Source organism: Periplaneta americana, chromosome 15 (genome assembly GCF_040183065.1).
Source record: "Periplaneta americana isolate PAMFEO1 chromosome 15, P.americana_PAMFEO1_priV1, whole genome shotgun sequence".
Lineage (NCBI taxonomy): Eukaryota > Metazoa > Arthropoda > Insecta > Blattodea > Blattidae > Periplaneta > Periplaneta americana.
The window spans coordinates 153,468,247-153,487,288 of record NC_091131.1 but is presented as its reverse complement, the minus strand read 5'-3'; the positions used below and the strand labels follow the sequence as shown (position 1 = coordinate 153,487,288).

Genomic DNA, 19,042 nt, shown 5'->3' with positions numbered 1-19,042 from the left:
GCTGACCGCTGGTAGTCCCACGCCCCCGCCGTCCACTGATGGTCCTTCGGTGCCGCTGCCCGCTGTTGGATCCTCGATCCCGCCCCGCCATGTTGTAGTAACTACCCGCGCGAAGAGGGATCCCATGTCTGCAGCCCCCCTCCGATTTAGGTGGATTCCGTCTCTTCCGAAGCATCTGTCGTCTATCCAGGAATTTGGATCGACGAAACGCGCACCAAGACACTCCGCTACCCACTCGAAAGCTTTATTCACATGACCCACTTTTCTCCAGTTCACATCCCTCCGTCTGACGATTCCACTGATGACAATCCCAGCTGCCGGATATTTCTTCTTCGTTTCCATCACCAAGTCATATACATCTGCCATGATATAATCAACACCTCTTCGCAAATCGTTTGTTCCTACGTGAAGGACGATGTTTTTCGGGTCCCCTCGTTCCTGATTCTCGATCACGCTATTACCAAATACAATTGTGTCTGTATTGAAGCCAAGTCACTACTTCATCCCATCCTTAGAACACAATTACTACACGTTTCCTATCACAAGTACAAGTGTACAGTAACTTGAAACATTATAAGCAGAAATATAATTAAGGGATGGATTCCAAACTGGCCTTAGTCAAAATGGCAAGTTATGAGAAAAATGACAAAAATTGATAAAACAAATTTGATACTCTAAGTGCCTAATATGGTAGTTGAATTTGTGTTGAGACTTCTTTGAAGTATATTTAGAGTTACTCTACTTTAGTTAAAAAAATGTGAAACGAAAACATAGTTGATCACTACTTAAATCTTAGGTTTTGTAATATTTCAATATAACTGTGAACAATATTAAAGTAGACTGATCATATAATCGCAAAATGGCTTTTGTTGCTTCCTAATACATAATCTTAACTGTATCTAGGGTTACCATCCGTCCGGCAAAAGGAGGACATGTCCTCTTTTTTAATCATTTTATCCTGTCCGGCAGGCATTTAAAAAAAATGTGAAATGTCCGGCATTTCGCACTTCAACTAGAATTAATATGAATATTGAATAATGTGCGATATTATGCAAAGAATATCTAAATAAATGGTGAAAACCTATGAAAGAATTTAACTGCTTTCAACAGTTGAAGCTGGAGCACATAAAAAACATAAAATATGACGACCTATTGACATGCATTGAATTCTTACACTCTAAAAAGTCACTTTATGATTATAAGCTATTTTATCAATTTTATTCTGCAATGTACAAAGATATGCCAGTCAAGTTAATTTTGACAAATATTTAAGTTTAGATAAACAATGGTGCAAATTCTTCAATTCCAATAGTTCTGCGAGCACTGAAACTTTCTCAGGACTCTTCAAAATATGTCAATTCTATTTATTTATCTATCCCAAGTCATAATGGAAGTGCTGAGAGAGTATTTTCCATAATATCTGCTCAGTGGACAAGAGAACAAAATCACATGCTAACAGAGACAGTCAGAGGTATCATGGTGAAATATAATTTCAAGGACATGTCCTGTGAACAGTTCCATAGTTATTTGTTACAAGATAGAAGTTTGTCTCTTCAGGCTCTTGTGCACAAAGTGGGCTCTACCAATAAATAGGGTACAGATGTAATACTGATCCAGCAACTAGTGAGAAAACTGACTAAGGTGAGCCATTATTTTTATCTTTAATTCTGTTCATACTGATTTTTAAAAAGTCCTCCTTTTTCAGCAATGTCCTCTTATTTTAGATTCCATGTCCTCCTATAGAATTTCTTCTCATGGTAACCCTAACTGTATCCTGTAATTTAATTTACAGTTCAAAACAAAGATTCTAGTTCATCATAGTGAACAGATATTATCATTAAGGACCGGATTTTTATGTAATATCAAGATGTGAAATATGTACATATTTATGTAAGAAAAATAAGCTGAATATGTACCAAAATATGTAAAATCATGAAAATATTTAATATCAATATCTGGAAGGTATAGGATAGGTACGACTCTCCAGTTGTGATTTCATAGAGCACCCGACTTTTTTACCGCACACTTGACACATTACTATTTTTCCATCTGTTGTGAAAGCTTCGTCCATCACAAGCACCGTTTCGCTTTACTGGATTAGGAGAAAATAAGAGGAGGTGTGGGACACATGCATTTTAGCTGCTCCTTGTAAGAAACAAAGTACCTGTTAAAATCTCAAACTATAGGCATTTACAAACTGTTGTTTGAAAAGTGACATTCCTTTCTCATTCAGAAGGGTATGATTATTCCAGCCAAGAACCATACTTTCTAATTGCTCGGAAAATCCCATTTCCGTATAGGTCTACTAAATTTAAAGTAAAGAAGTCAAGCAATAAACTGAAAAGCTATTTATTTTAATCTTTCAACATCTTTCCAGTTTGTTCCTTTACTCCAGATTCTTTTCAAAAGTCGGCTACTATATTGCGGCTCATGTCACACTTAACATGAACATGGGTTTTCCCTGGAAGGATTAGGAAGAGGGTGGGTAAGGTTGCAAATTGCATGGGAACGGCTTGTTAAGACGTGTGCAGAACAATTATAGTTCGAGACAAATCATGTCGTCCTCGTGCATGAAGGCAACACTACTTTCTGAGTGATTTTTACAATACAAGATAGTTGTATGAGAAAGGTTGCCTTTTGTTCACTCATATTTACAGTGAGCAATATGGAACTAAGGACGTTTCGTTTCTTGGGTAGGTAAAGAGGCTTTTTAAATCTGTGTATTTCAAATTGTAAACTTCCTTTTTTTTTTTCCTTTTAGAGAAGTTAAATGAATAAAACCCCTAAATATGTATATTTATGTAATTCCAAGCTATAATATGTAATGTGGGGTAAATATGTAAAACTATGTAGTATCCAATTTTAATATATCAATGGTAATTACAAGATTCGCAAAGATTTGCTATTTATATACGGTTAGCTTAAAAGGAATACAATATGTAATTACATAAAAATCCGGTCCCTAATTATCATTAACATCTTTAAGATTTTCCAGAGTCTTTTCATAAAACTGCATGTCTTCTGGACTCATGTAACTTACTGCATCAATTTTACAATATCCTTCCTCTTTTCCACATTAATTCTTTAAGGGAACCTCCGAAATGTGATGATTTCCATTGATCCGGATTTGGTAGTTACACTATTTTCCTTCCTTCTTCCCAATACAGACTAATTATATCTTGTGCACTTTGTCTTTACTCAGGGTACTGCACTGAAGTAGGTGTTCTGCATTCATTATGGTGTATATCTTAAAGTCCTGCTCCAGCATTTCCTTCAGTCTCTTGTCTTGGACTCTCAGTCAGTATACACCCTCCACCAATCTGGTTCAAGATACCTCTCAGCTATTGTTGCCAAGTGCTATTTGCTTTTGGTGGGTGGAGTTTGTCTCAGTTTTTTTGGCCAGAGAATCCTTGAAGTTCCAGTTAGTAGTTAAAATTCTGATAATCTATAGCAGGGCTTGCCAAACTATGACCCGAATGTCAATCGATGAAATCAAATCAGAGGCTCAGATCCTTAAACAAATGCTCATGTACTGTGGTAACATTGATATTGCTATGATATACTGGTTGAAAGCGGCCAGCTGCCAAGTGACCGTGGGTTGGCCAGCCCAAGCGCGAAGTGTGGCAACAGAGCAACCAGAGATTGCACCACAGTAAGCTGACAACAGTGACGTGGCCTTGGCCTATCTAGTCTTGTTGGTTGGAATTCAAGACAAATAAATAATAAAACAACTCTGCCATGAATTGTTATGATCGAGATGGAAATCTGCTTGTCAAAGTAGTTGAGTAACAACACACACATTCCCTCAATAAAAAACATTTATTGAGAATACACATAAATAATAAGGTTGTAACTTTGTCCCATAGAAAATATCTTCGTGACTGAGAATATTCATTAATCAATAAACAGACGGTTACCTTACATTTGCAGGCACTTCACACTTTTGACATCCAACTCCTGATATAGCTCACTCATAACCAATACTGAAAACACACATGGAAACAGTTACAAACAGGTTGGTCACCCCTCACCCTCGACGCAACAATGCATTCCTCCATTTTTGATTTCTAGAACGTTCTCACAAACCATGTTCTGGTGTAATAACAAACCAAACAGAAATAAACTAAATCGCAAATCTCGCGGGTGTTTGCAGTTGGCTTAATGTCCCATCACAGCTTGTAACAAATACTGCACAAAACTAACATCCGCCCTTATAAAATCCGAGTTGACTCCATACTTCCCAGAACAGATCCTCGAACCCAGTTCGATATCCGTGCTTTTCTGTGGCTCACTTTCCACACGTATTTCTTCTGCGATCCAATCGCAGGTTCACACAACCCGTTCGACTCCCGATCTACTTCAGAGCCCGTGCCCTACAAAACATTCACAACAGCGATCCCATCGCGAATTCCCCACAACAATATTCTCGTAATTGGGCCTGCCGGCACACGTCCGACCTGAATGGGTCCCTTCACCAGACTGACCGCTACTATAAACTCGGGCCTCAGTCTTAACCAACCACTACTATAAACTCGGGCCTCGGTCTTAACCAATCAGCAAACGCAATTATAAAATATTAACTGGCCCCTTGCTAAATATTAACTTCTCCCCATCCAATGAAAAATCACAACGGCTATCATTTGAATAAAAGGAAGGAAAGAGAAAAAAAACTAAAGCAGAGGATACGGTAAGACAGAAAAGTGAGAGGAAGTAAGCCATCTATGAGAAGAAAAAGGAACAAAACAAAAGAAAAAGATAATAAGGATAGAAAGAAGAAGAGAAAATGGAAGTAAATGGTAGTGTGCCGAAACATAAATGGCACAACAGCGACTTCTTTCGGTGAACGCTCACACATTGTAGAGCAGTGGAATTGTGAAGTGGTAAATATTATCCAGTTAAGAATAATATTAGCACTCTGACAAGGGAAGGGTTTTGGCTCGAACAGGAATTTCGTATCCAAAATTTGTATACAGGCCCATCTTTACATCTCTATAAAGCTCCCAAAAGCATTCGTTTGTGTAATGTGTGGTTTGTCTGTTAGAGCACTGTACAAGTTGAGGGGTGGGGAGAGCACTGCACAAGTTAAGGGGATGGGACACCTTACCTGTAAGCCTAGCCTAGCCTAGAAGCTAGTGCGAGTGGTAAAATGTCTAAAGCCCATTTAAGAACATTTTTTTCCAACGTTCTGTCTGAAAATATTGCAGCTAATCAAAAATGTTCACTGTTGTGTCAGTCATTGAATCCGCACAAGGACGCAACCTTAATAAATGAATCATTCCAAGGCTAGGCATAGAATGTATGATCATTCCACCTGAAAAAAACAATATTTCCAGCCTCTGGATATCTATTTCCTTAGACAATACAAAATATATGCTCGGAGGATAACAGATTGCTTAAGGACTCTTGCTGGAAATCCAGAACTTAACTTGGGAAATCGAGTGTTTATAATGAAAATGCACTCTGTTATTCATAACCAGTTGTCTGCTCCAGTATACCGCCCTATGCTTCAATATTCCTGGCAGTCAGCTCGTTACGTGAATCCTGAACAAGTCTTGGACTTCAAACTGTAATTCAGGTAGCATTTGATTTTTCGCCAATGGAATGTGGTTCAGAAGATTGTTCAGGTGTTGCTTCTGCGTGTTGTGCTTATTGCTCTGCTCCATGCTGTTTCATGCATTTTATAGAGGATCCTCATGTACATTTTTAAAGAAGTGTATTGACCAATACCAACCAAACGAAGAGTTACACAAATGAATGCTTTTACGGACTTCATCACCATTGTGAGTTAAGCCTCTGTATAAATTTTAACCAAAAATTCCTGTTCGAGCCGAAACCCTTCCCTTGTGAGTTAATCCACAAGCATTTACTAGTACGTAGTTCTTACAGTGTAACTTAACTTTAATTATGGCAGGAAAAGAAAATAAGAGAAAAGTGGACAGTGAGTGTCGTGTGTTTAAACAACAATGAAATTTGGAATATTTTGTGATTGAAAGTGGAAATAAAGTAGTAGGCCTATGTCTGATTTGTAACGAATCAATTGCTGTGTTTAAGGAGTATAATATCTGCAGGCACTATGAAATCAAACATTCTTAAAATGTTCACAATTTATGGGAAAGTTACGGAATGACAAATTTGAAGCAATGGAACGTGGACTATCATCTCAACAGAATATTTTCAAGAAACTGAGCTCAGACAATGAAGCAGGTACAGTGGCTAGTTTACGTGTGTTGCATGAACTGGCAAAAAAGAGGAAAACCTTTTAGTGATGGTGAACTTGTTGAATCGTGCATGATAAGGGTGCAAAGGAGATTTGTCCAGAGAAAGTAGATTTATTTAAGAACATTAGTCTTTCAATACATACAGTTGCCCGTAGAGTGAAAGATATTGCGAAAAACATAACTTACCAGTTGAATGGAAAAACAAAGCAGTTTGAATAATTTTCACTTGCACTTGATGAGTACTTAAATGTTTCAGACACTTCATAGTTGCTCGTGTTTATTCGTGGCATAAACAGTGACTTTGAAGTCATTGAAGAACTGGCATCTACATGCAGCATGCATGGAAAAACTACTGGTGAAGACATTTTCCGTGATGTTGAAAAAACACTTTCTCGGTACAATTTGAAGTGGGAGAAACTTCAGTGTATCACAACAGACGGGGGTAGAAACATGTGCGGCATGAAAAAAGGTTTTGTTGGAAGAGTATTTGAAGCCTGCAATATAGCTGGGTACCCAAAGCCTATGATATTGCATTGTATTATCCACCAGCATGCATTATGTGGAAAAGATTTGGAGGTATCTATTGTCATGGAGCCTGTAGTGGCGACAGTGAACTTTATTCGATCCCATGGACTTAATCACTGCCAATTCTGTGAGTTTCTACTGGAAATAGAAACAGAGTATCCCGATATTCCCTACCATACTTCAGTTAGGTGGTTCAGCTGCGGAAAGGTATTACTGAGATTCTTCGAGCTCAGGAAAGAAATTGAAATTTTCTTGAACGAAAATAAACGGCCCCTGGCTATAAAATTGCTAACTGTGATTGGATTTGGAAGTTGACTTTCCTTGCAGATATAACCAAGCATATTAATGACTACAACCTTAGGTTACAAGAAGGAGGATTGAACTCTGAACTCTACTCTCATGTGAAGGGATTCAGAAAAAAAATGGTGATTTTTTAATCTCAACTTGTGAACAACAGCTTCATTCATTTCCCATGTTGTGAAAAATTCACAGAATTTCCTGTTGCTTTTTGTCAGCAGGTTATACACTCTCTTCAACAACAGTTCCAGAACCGTTTTTATGATCTCGATGCCAATGCAGAAAATATCAGAGTGTTTCAATACCCATTTGAATGCGATGTAGAGAAGTTGGCACATGAATTGCAGCTGGAAGTTGTTAACATGCAGTGTAATGACATATACAAGGAAGGTAATTGGTGGACTTTTTCAACTGTCTGCCAAGTGACACATATACTAATTTGAAAGACTTTCCACGAGAATTAATATCAGTGTTTGCGTCAACTTATGTATGTGAAAAAACATTTTCAAAAATGAAATATGTCACATCAAAGCATAGATCTGTTAAGTCTGATGAACATTTAGAGTCTGTCCTGCTCATTAGAACGACAAATGTTTTGCAATTACTGTATATCACAGAAAAGTCAGCTTCATTCTTCACATTCAATATAGACCATTAATATTACATGTATTACAACAGGTATTAATATGTAATGTTTGCGTGTTACATTGCCATGCAACTATGACTAATAATTTGTCAAGTATTAATTGCAGCAGTTATTGATATGTAAATGTAGGTTTTAGGTCAATAAAACACAAAGTTGTTTACGAACTTTGTTCATTAGACTTAATTTAAACTTACATGACTTAGCCCGTGATTCTTTCTCGGATGGTTAATGTGGCCCTCGCTATGAAAAATTTGGCAAGCCCTGATCTATAGGATTGACTGGGGAAGGTGTTTTGTCTAGTGCCTTAGTAATATTGTTTTTCTCCAAGATTTCGTTTCTTACTTGTTGAAGGGATTATGTGTTTTGTGTTTCCCGTCAGTTTACTGCTTGAAATCAGTTTATATCTGAGTACTGCAGCTGCTTCTTAGAACTCTAATTTGAATGGTTTGTTCCCCATGTACAGTTGCACAGATTCTACTGCTTCAGTTTCCCTTAATTTGTTGTCCAGTGTTACTCCAAGATACTTTGTACTGATATACTCATTGTTGAATTGTAATTGAAATTTTTCTGAATGGTACTGAGGGGGAAGTACTAATATACTGTTTTGGGAGTATTAATTTTCATATTACAGTAGAACCTCGATTATCTGTCGTAATGAAGGGGATGGGAGGAATGGTTAATTGAAAAAGACAGATAATACGTTCTGTTTTATCTTATTTTTATGTTCTTTTAAAGAAGTGTGTGAATATTTTCTGAACTTTCCTTCCAGCAATTTTCTATTGATCTCCATTCTAACTTCACCGAAGTAAAACAATGTCCGGGAATAAAGAGTCATTTTTGCACCAAAAACCTCATGAGGGTTTCCCCAGTGAATAGGGATTATAAAGAATGGACACTTTGAGTCGGTACCTTTGATGTAGCCGGACTGATTTCAATGACCTTCAAGCCAGCTAAAGCGTGAGATTCTGCTTTCTCCCTAGAGTTGGCGCTGACATCACACCAGCTAGCAGTCGACACAGCGGAAATATAACACATATAATTAATACATCTAGGTACATTATGTACTCAAATAAAATAAATTGGATCCATAAAATAATAAATCCGTCATTAACTGTAATATCTAGACTCTAGAGTTCCTTTATAATGAGAGTTGAGACGTTGACCCCAACAACAATTAAAATATGTAATGATGTGATAGCGCTGAAAATGGAAAAACAAAACTCTTACGAGAAGTAAAACCAGATACCTATATTATATTATATACAAATATTAAACGAATTCGATACTTAATTTTATAACATATTATATTATTTTATAATATAATTTATTATATCTGAAATATAAAATATTATTATTACAACTAGTTCGTCACCGAGAAATAAGGAAAACCCGTTAACTTGAATTTATTTGAAGCAAAGCGTTACTGGGTTATGCAATAAGGTAGGCGATGTTTGGATCCTGTGTCTTAACTCTGTTCTCAACAAGTTCTCAATTATTATCTTAGCGTATGCTCGATTACACTAACCTCTAGCGCTTGAAAGTGGAACTATACGCTGGCGCACAGAGAAACAAAACACAGGAAATTTCGCTCAGTGTCCATTCTTTATAATCCCTATTCGCTGGTTTCCCCTTATTTAAGTGCAGTTTGTAGTGGAAAATGCAATTGAATCACTGACTGCAAAAGCACCCTAAGTCACATTTTGGTGAAAAATGAGTTAGTCATTGTACTCGCTACTTGGCATATAGATGCAACAGTCTGAGTAGAAAAACAACCGAAATGACAATAATAATACAGTGAAGAAGGGGGATCAATATTGCATTGAGCGTAAAAACACCCTAAGTGCTGGATTGCGGTTGTTTTTACAATCAAAAGTAGCAGTTGGTTCTACTGGAGAATAGCAGTTTACCGCGCTTTATCACTGCCTTCATTGTAAACCAAGTCAAGTTGTTTGTGTTTTCACAATGGAAGAGTTCAGTGGTTTATATTTCAAGAAAAGAGCAAAACATTCTTCGGAATATCGAAGAAATGTAATAAAAAAGGCCAGAATTCATGGTGAAGAACATATAAACCATAGTGGTAAGAAAGTTCCTAACAAAGAAACTGGTGAAGACTGTTTATGTAGGAAAGCGTGATTAAAAAAATTTGTGAACATGTCAGAATTGACCAGAGTGCGAGAGAGCTACTTCTTTTATGTGACAACTGCTCAAGCCAAAATAAAAACCACCCTTGATAAGACTGAGTGCAGCTCTGGTGGAGTTAGGAAGATCTGACATGACAGAACACTTCTATCTATTCAAGGACATTCATTCTGTCCTGTGACAGTACAGGGTGTAAAAAAGAGACCCCTCAACAAAGTAGACAGTCTCTACACAGTAAGAGAGTTTATGGAACTTGTGGTGCATTGTAATAATAAATTCACTGTCCATACAGTGGATGGACATGAAATAATAGACTTCAAGATATGGTGGTCCACTGTGCAGTGGCGGCTCGTGAACTTGAGGATTGGGGGAGCTGCAGTAGATTTCGGTACATACAAATTTCACTTCTTGATATCATTACTAATAAGTATAGGACAAAAATAAATGCACTACATATCGAAAAATCAAAACTTCCTGACTTAGTTGGGAGATGTCTGTGGCATCATTTGCCATAATCGCTAAAAAAAACTGATACCATCGATTTCATTCTGAATTTCAAATCGGCAGACACTCAACATGCAATCTACCAGTTCATCCTGAATTGTTTTAGAATTACCTTTAAACAGTGGCATGTTCCAAATGATTTGTGAGAGATTCGTTCAGATTACTCACGAAATACACCAGAGTTCTTCGAATCGTTTTTTCATCATATCCCCTAAGGGGAAGTTCATATTGGCCACAAAATTTGATACAATCAATATTTTTTTAATAATTTCACGATTTTTTCTTGATTCTGTTTGAGAATGTTTGTTCTGTTCATTTCACTTAATTGCGCAGCAATATTAGTTTTTCCTAACAGAGCCAATGAAACAACATTTTTCAGGTGAGACTGCGAAGTTTCGTGCTTTTTAATTTTTAGGGGCAAACGTCCTAAATCTGTCACACCACTCCTAGTCTATGCAGTATCATCACCGAAGAGGAGAGAAGGAAAACAAAATACAGAATTTTTTTTTGTTCACATCCACGTAACCACAAATGCTTAGCGTAAATTTCATTGTTATCCTCCTTCCTTACATATATGCACTATTTCGGCTGGATGAAGCTTAAGTAAGATTTAAGTTGGGTAACGGACGACCCTGTAATTTCACTTCATTACATCAATCTTCTCCGCGAGGGAAAGTTGAGAAAAATAAAATTAATATTCTGTAATTCACACACTCTCATGCTTGCACATTTGCACTGGTTAAGTTACGGTACTAAGACGTCACACCAAAGCAACACTCAGATATAATGATGGTCAGCAATGTTCTAAAATTGGAAAAGAAGTCTCTTTCGTATTTTACGTGCTATAGCAAAAGGATTCTACTCGTGCAATCATTTTGAGTTAAGGCAAATCCTAAGGTTCTACTGGAGACTGGATATATACGTAACAATAAGGCAAAAAAGAATATTAATTTCGTTATATTAACTCTATAAGATTCTACAACAATAAGTATGTGAAGAGAAAATAACAATGTTGTCATTAAGTTTCAAGGGAATAGAGAATCCATTTGACATAGCATTACAATAGCGACGTGGGGGTGGAGGAAAGATCTTCCCTTGTGGCCTGGCTCTGCAAGCCACTGTAGCGAAATACGGGTTTTAACAGCGGCAGTTTCCCTCTGCTTCCCTTCACCTCTCTACCCCCTGACCAAGCAAGACACACTCTCTATGAGCTGATCACCCTGCAGATCCCAGGATGACTTTGAATGCAGTGTCAATTCCAATACAATCAAAGAGCAAGAAGATTATGCATAAGATAATAGTATATATTCCTGGCCAGATGAAATATAAAGCAATTTACCAACAATTCTTCTACAAATTAAAACAAATATTATTATTATTTTCCTGTCAAAGCAGGGAGTGCTGCAGCTCTGCAGCTCTTATGGACGAGCCGCCCCTGCCACTGTGTACAAGAAAACTTGCTTTTCTGTGAAGACTGCAATAAGAGATGTACCAAGGGCCAACAAGGTCCAAATTAACATATCATTTTAACATTTTTGCTACAACATGTCAACACCAGGAGTTGTTGTGGCTAAGGAATTCAATCACGGTCTTCAAAATCACAGCTTTTCCTTGAAAATAGACTCCAAAAGAAAAACCAGAGCTACCAACAAAAGAAGCCTACACAGATGGAAGAGTACATTATGTGCAAAGAAACTGGGAGACATTAGAAAGTGTATTCAATATATCCCTGATGATGAATCTTCTTCTTCTTTCTGGTGTGAAATAATGGCATGGCCAACAGCTGTTGTGTAATGTGTTAAAAGATATAGAATGTATTTTGTTTAATATCAGTCTTGTAGTGTGTGTATCCTAAGATTTTTGAACAGGAAAAAATGTTTCTGTCAATTAACAGTTGCAAGCAAAATTCATATACAATAAATTCAATAATAACATAATGGAAAATATTAAAACATAAAAAGTGTAGTGTTAATACAATGGTAATGTTTACCAACCTATTTTCTATGATTTAATTGAAGTTTATTTATAATTTAAAGACTGTGAATATATTTTTTTTAGATCAAGTACCAATTTTTTAGAACTGGTTGCAAAAACAACTTAAGTTCACGTATAATTTTTTTTTTTTTTTTTTTTACATTTGCAATTCCATTTTTAATTTCAACTTTTGGGATATTATGTGAAACAATACATTCTATAATCAGTTAATTTTTCAACTTTTTATACGAATTCATTTAACCGGTATAATGTTTTTTCAAGTTTTCTGAGAATTTGTATTCTGTGACTTAGGGTGTTTTTGCAATCAGCGATTCAATTAATGCACCATTGGATAATCCGATGATTGGTTAATATATAATATATAATAGTATACAACATATATATTATAGAAGATCATAGTAAACATGATACACATAATCACATAAATGTAAATACTCTATATATATATATATATATATATATATATATATATATATATTCATTCAATAATTAATTCATTTAACAAAATCAACTCCATTATGGTGAACAAAAACATATATATTCTGAGATTATGAAATTCATATCTTTTACTATAACTGCCAGTAAAAATTTGTTTAAGCTAAGAAAATATTCTTCCTACGTCACATGATGTTACAGGGACAAAATAATAATAACAAAAATCAATATACACAATATATACAAATAATTCGTTTATCAAAACCTATCCCGTTGCAGTGAATGAAAACATATATTCTGAGGTTATGAAATTCAAATCTTTAAAGAACATCACATAAAATTTGTTTAAGCTAAGAGAATGTTGTTTCTACGTCATATGACGTTACAGAGGCATATTTATAATACATTACATCATTATCATTTAATGACCTCATGCATACCTGCTTGCAATTCGACCTTGCTTACGTATCAATGTGACGTAATAGATGTAGCTACCACAAGAAACTACTCGATCTGCTGTATTTTTGGGAACGAAAATGCGCTGTCTAGTAATTACATATTCTGTTCCTATATATGTAGCTTTAAGAAAAGCTATAATGTCAGCGAATCACACCAAAGGGATTGTTATTCATAAGTTTTAAGTTACATATTTTTACATATTTTGGTGCATAATAAAAATATTTTGGCATATATTACATATTTTGAAGGATATTGCATTTTTTTTTCTTTAATTTTCCCTCGACCTGACTCATAAGTTATATGTTTGAAAATTGTTTATAAGCTTTTCCCTTTGTTTCTAATTCATAAAAATAATTTAATAATTGTAAAATAATAACGAATTCTATAAAAAAAAATGTACATCCCTTTGCCATGCTAACATTTATCCCTTAAGAAGTAACAGTAAAGTAAGAACAAATACCAATGCAAAGGGTGGGTCACTGTACTACTACTGCAGTGAAGGAAAGAGTGAAAATTACCCTGTGGATATAACCGTTTGGTACAAACACTCCCAATCAGTTCCTCTGAAAGAAAACAGTTTTCTTGAGAAGCTTATTCTAGCATCAGGTGATGAAGCCAGCTACTGCTATTGTACCAGTCGTAAAGCATCATGAAATGGAGGACTATTTGGATATTTCAATCTCTATTGTCCTACAAACCAAGTATAACAGTAATTCATTTAAAGAACTGTAGTCAGTCAGTGAACTGGAACATCCTGATTTTCAAATGAATGAGGTTATATTATAATAGGATTTAATTTTTTTAATTGTCTTAAACTTTTCACGATTATTTTCATGTAACATCCACAAACATAATACTCTGTATCACATGTTCATATCAATGATAAATGAAGATAAGACCGACCTTGTAGTATTTAGAAGGGGAGGAAGAGTTACGGAGAGAGAGAGAGAGAATAATGTGTAATGAGAAAATAGTCAACTTCAAATACAGGGTGTGTCAGAAAGAACGGATGGATTTCACATGGCAAGAAAATTGTAAAGATTCATCAAATCAAAAATTTATTGTTATCAACATATTCACCAATACATGCAGTTTATTTATGGAAAACAACATCATCCATATGATGTCCTTGGCTTTCAATATAGGCATCGAGGCGTTTTCTGATGTTCGCCATCACTTTCACAGTCATAGCTGGTGCAATTGCCACGATTTCTTCACGAATCGCTGTCTTCAGTTCGTCCAGTGTATGTGATCGATGTTTACAAACTTACGCCTTCAAATGGTCCCAAAGAAAGAAGTCGCAGGGCGCGAGATCTTACCGTAGCCTCGGACAATCTCAGTGCAATAGAATTTCGTCCAGGTGATTTCTTCTTTAATGTTGAACCTGTGATACGAAATGAAGCCACCCACCGCAAAATTGTATTCCGAGTTGGAATCCTAGCGTGACATCCGATGTCGAAATGAGTCCTGAGTGGCGATCACAGACTCTTCATTTTTCAAAAATGTCTCTACGATGAAAGCACGTTGTACACCAGACCAACACCATATTCTCAACTGAAACTGCATTCTATGGCTGACCCAACAGTCGTGGTCCCCCTCACTATATCTCTCTCTCCTCGTTGCGTATCGATAGTTTGAAATCCATCCGTTCTTTTTGACGCACTCTTTATTTGGGAGTAACAATACAAAAAACAGGGACGACATTCGCTGTGCACTTAAAAGAGAAACAAATAACTGCAATAAGGAGCATCAACAGTATTGGAAATCTCTCAGATATGTCCATGAGCTCAGCAATGAAACTTTTTGAAGCTAAAATCTGGCCTACCTGCACATACGGTCTGGAAATGATATGGGAATATCTAAGCGAAAACAAATGAGAGACCTGGAAAGTATAAAATCAAGATACTTGAAGAGGGCACTCGGACTCTCCAAATACGCGTTGTCAAGGTACGCATACGAGTCAGCACAGGAAACTTTCTTTCTGGAAGACTTAAGACTGAGGATGCTGCTACCAGCCACGGAGAGCTACAAGAAAGTAGCGGAAGAAAGAAGACAGAAATGGAAGGAGATCACAGAGGATTTCTATACAACGAATGCAATGATACAGCGAGACAGGACGAATGCCGGCTGACCACAGGGCTAGCGATGCACGGATATCATCACAGAGTGTGTGCAACCAAGAGATACCACTCCGCAAGCGAAATGTGTATCTGTGAACTGTGCAGGGTCCAATGCGGGAGATATCACATTCTCGAGTGTAGAAAGCGTGTGAACTCCATCAGGGAAACAATACAGGAGATAGTATAACCGTATCTATGCACAGTGTGTGCAATCCCAAACTATTATATCAATGATCCTTGTGTATGGTATTTCTACAGAAATTTCATTTTTTCCGTAGGCATTACAAACTTCTGTTCTTCTTTAATGATACATATGAAGTAGAGATATTTCTTCTGAGAGTGACAATTTTGTTATTCTTCCCTCTCCCTCATTATATTAACTTTCTATAAGGCAAGTAAGTTACCAGTAGACAGTCTCTTTTATTTCTGAGAGTCAATCTGATTGGCTTATTCCTTGCCATTATACTAGATTATAAGTTGTGACATACTGGTTATAATAATTAAACAGTAAAGTAAGTAAGAAAGATGTTTTTCGAGAACACTTTACCTGCAGACTGTAATGTTGAATAGGATGGAAAGCAGTGAAGTAGAAATCTTCTTCCAATTTTTTAGCATTTTTCACTGCATTACCACGCTCCACATTTGTGTGTAAACATGATTCCACCACAGCATACTTCTTTGTTATACAATCAAGATGCTTATTCCTGCATAACGTAAACAGCTTCTGCAGTGTTGTCTGAAACGAAAGAATGGATTCTATAATCACTTGCAGGTGGCGGCGGCAGTGGCAGCAGCAGCAGGAGTGGTAGTGGTAACAAGAAATTAAGGTATACAGTATGTACACCTTTACAGTACATACAAAAAATTGGTACCAGAAAGAGAATGAAGTGAACAGATCCCTTGAAATTGTGTCTAAATTGTTTATAAAAATTATTTTGTTTATAATTTTGACATACAACTGAAACATGATAGCTCATGCAGTTTTTAAGATAGAGCCACATTTTTTTCACTGTTTTATAGCTAAAACTATTCTTTAGTGCCTGACATAGAGCTATTTTTTATTTACATTAATTAAATATTACCATATATGCAACTTATACTAATAGTTTATGTTGCATAGATAATGAAAAAAAATCCATAGATAATTATTAACTACATTAATGTTATTTTACTCATTGTCAGGCACTAGGGGACATTTCAAGCTCAAAATGACACCAATATCTCCTTGGTATCACCATATTTGACTGAGATATCATGTTTGAAAGAATTAAATATTCTAAAATTACTATTTATAGGAAATGAGCCACAAACTTTCAGAGCCTAGAGGACTCTATCACCAAATGTCACCCCTTAAGCAGCTTCATGTCGGTCCAGGTTCAGCTTCTTTCTGCCTCTCAAATACCTCCTCCTTGTTTTAACTTCAGGTGATAAATGTTTTTTTGGCATTTTTGTCCTTATTTTTCATTGATGCAACAAATCCTGTGTTTGTCCCAGGGTTTATGCCCATCCTCCTCAGAATTTTAATTTCTACTTTTGGACTCTTATTAAAATGACGTACAACATCACTGACACACAAATTTACAGTTTTGTGGCTAACAGTAAAAGATTATAAATTACTTCATTATGTAAAAACGTGTTTTCAACCTAATGATCATGCCCTGATATCTATGCATCTACTGTATTTTGGGACTAGAAAGAAGTTTATTTTACAAGCAATGCTGGACGAGGGGATTGACAGCTATGAGGATCACTCCAAAAGTAATCCACAATATTTATTTAAAAATTACATTTTTATCCTACAGCTTTGCTATGTTAATAGAATGTAGATACATCCTTCAGGAACAATACGTCACTTTTCTACATAATCCCAGCACCATTCAACTGACTTACACCACCTTGGAATGACGGCCTGTATACCTGCACGATAAAAGTCTGGACCAACACGTCTAAGCCACTCTTTAGTAGCATGCACGAGGGAACGATTTAAATTAAATTTGAATACAAGGGGGAAGGATGTATCTATGACCTCCATAAATTGCAAAGGTTTAGAACAAAAAATAAATTTAAAAAAATGTTGTGCATTACTTTTGGAGTGATCTTCGTAGAAGTGACCGTGGCTGATGACGCAGAATTTTGGAAAATGGGACTTATCTGAAAAACCATAAGGCATAAATCGAAAATTCTTATATCAAATTAAAGGGGAGAAAATTCTCTATTAAATAGTTATATTTTGAAAATTCTAATTTGCGTTTTGTGGGTGTACATATACCTTAACTCACTATACTACTGCATCTGTACAGTACCTGGGCATACAGACGCACGGTAAAGTGCTGAGCCATACACCATGGCAGTATCTCTTGAACACTGTGGTCCACAAATGCTTCCTGTTCTTCAGTCAAAACTCCAGCAACATGGTACACAACTGCTATGAAGGAACAAATGCTGCCATGCCTCTTCTCTTGGGCCTGGAAGAGAAAACACACCAATCTCCTCAATATCTTTATTATACAACATTAAAAAGTTACAATAATTAAATACAGTGATAAAGCATCTCTGAAAATTCTTGAATCTCCTACAGCAAGGTTTGCCAAACTTTTCATAGTGACGGCCACATTAACCATCCGAGAAAGAATCGCGTGCCAAGTCACGTAAGTTTAAATTAAGTCTAATAAGCAAAGCTCATAAATAACATTGGTATTCAACCTTTGTGTTTTATTGAGCTAAACCCTACACGTTCAAACTGCTTTCTTTTTTCATTCAACTGACAAGTTATGTTTTTGGCAATATCTTCCACTCTACAAGCAACTGTATGTACTGAAAGACTAATATTCTTAAATAAATGTACTTTCTCAGGACAAATCTGCTTTGCCGCCATTATCATTCACGATTTAATAAGTTCACCATCACTAAAAGATTTTGCCCTTTTCGCCAGTTCATGCGAAACTAGCCACTGTTGCTGCTTCATTGTCTGATCTCTGTTTCTTGAAAATATTCTGGTGAGATGATAGTCCACTTTTCATTGCTTCAAATTTATCACCCTGTAACTTTCCCGTAAATTGTGAAAATTAAAAAAAATGTTTGATTTCTTTAAAGACAGCAACTGATTCGTTACAAATCAGGCATAATTACTCTATTTTCAGTTTTAATCATAAAATAGTCCAAACTCCATTGTTGTTTAAACACAGAACATTCACTGTCCATTTTCGCTTTTTTTTTTTCTTTCCCAGCCATAATTAAAGTTAAGTTACGCTGTAAGAACTACTAGTAAATGCTTGTGGATTAACTCAGAATGCTAATACTATTCTTAACTGGATAATATTTACCACTTCACATTTCTATTATGTGTGAGCATGTACCGAAAGAAGTCGCTGTTGTCAGCTTACTGCGGTGCAATCTCTAATTGCTCTGTTGCCACATTTCGCGCTTGGGCTGGACAACCCACAGTCGCCTGGCGGCTGAACGCTTGCAACCAGTAGTCTATATTGTAGCAACATCATTGTTACCACAGTATATGAGCAATTTGTTTAAGAATCTGGGCCTCTGATTTGATTTCATCAATCGAAATTCGTGAATAAATTAATCTTCTTTTATTTTTTTTCAAGTTTATTAGTATTTATTTATTTAACCTGGTAGAGATAAGGCCGTCAGGCCTTCTCTGCCCCTCTACCAGGGGATTACAACTATAATACTTACTTACTTACAAA

General features: G+C 36.2%; 1 protein-coding gene across 1 annotated transcript in view; it reads right to left on the bottom strand.

Annotated features, from left to right (window-relative positions):
• The window catches only part of LOC138715457 (probable methyltransferase TARBP1), an 85,631-nt gene that overhangs the window by 22,219 nt on the left and 44,370 nt on the right, over positions 1 to 19,042 (bottom strand). Inside the window, exons 6-7 of the mRNA XM_069848377.1 lie at positions 17,642 to 17,803; positions 15,886 to 16,074 (exon numbers count right to left, since the gene is read on the bottom strand). Coding sequence (XP_069704478.1) covers positions 15,886 to 16,074; positions 17,642 to 17,803 — 351 coding nt within the window. The remainder of the gene's footprint in view (positions 1 to 15,885; positions 16,075 to 17,641; positions 17,804 to 19,042) is intronic.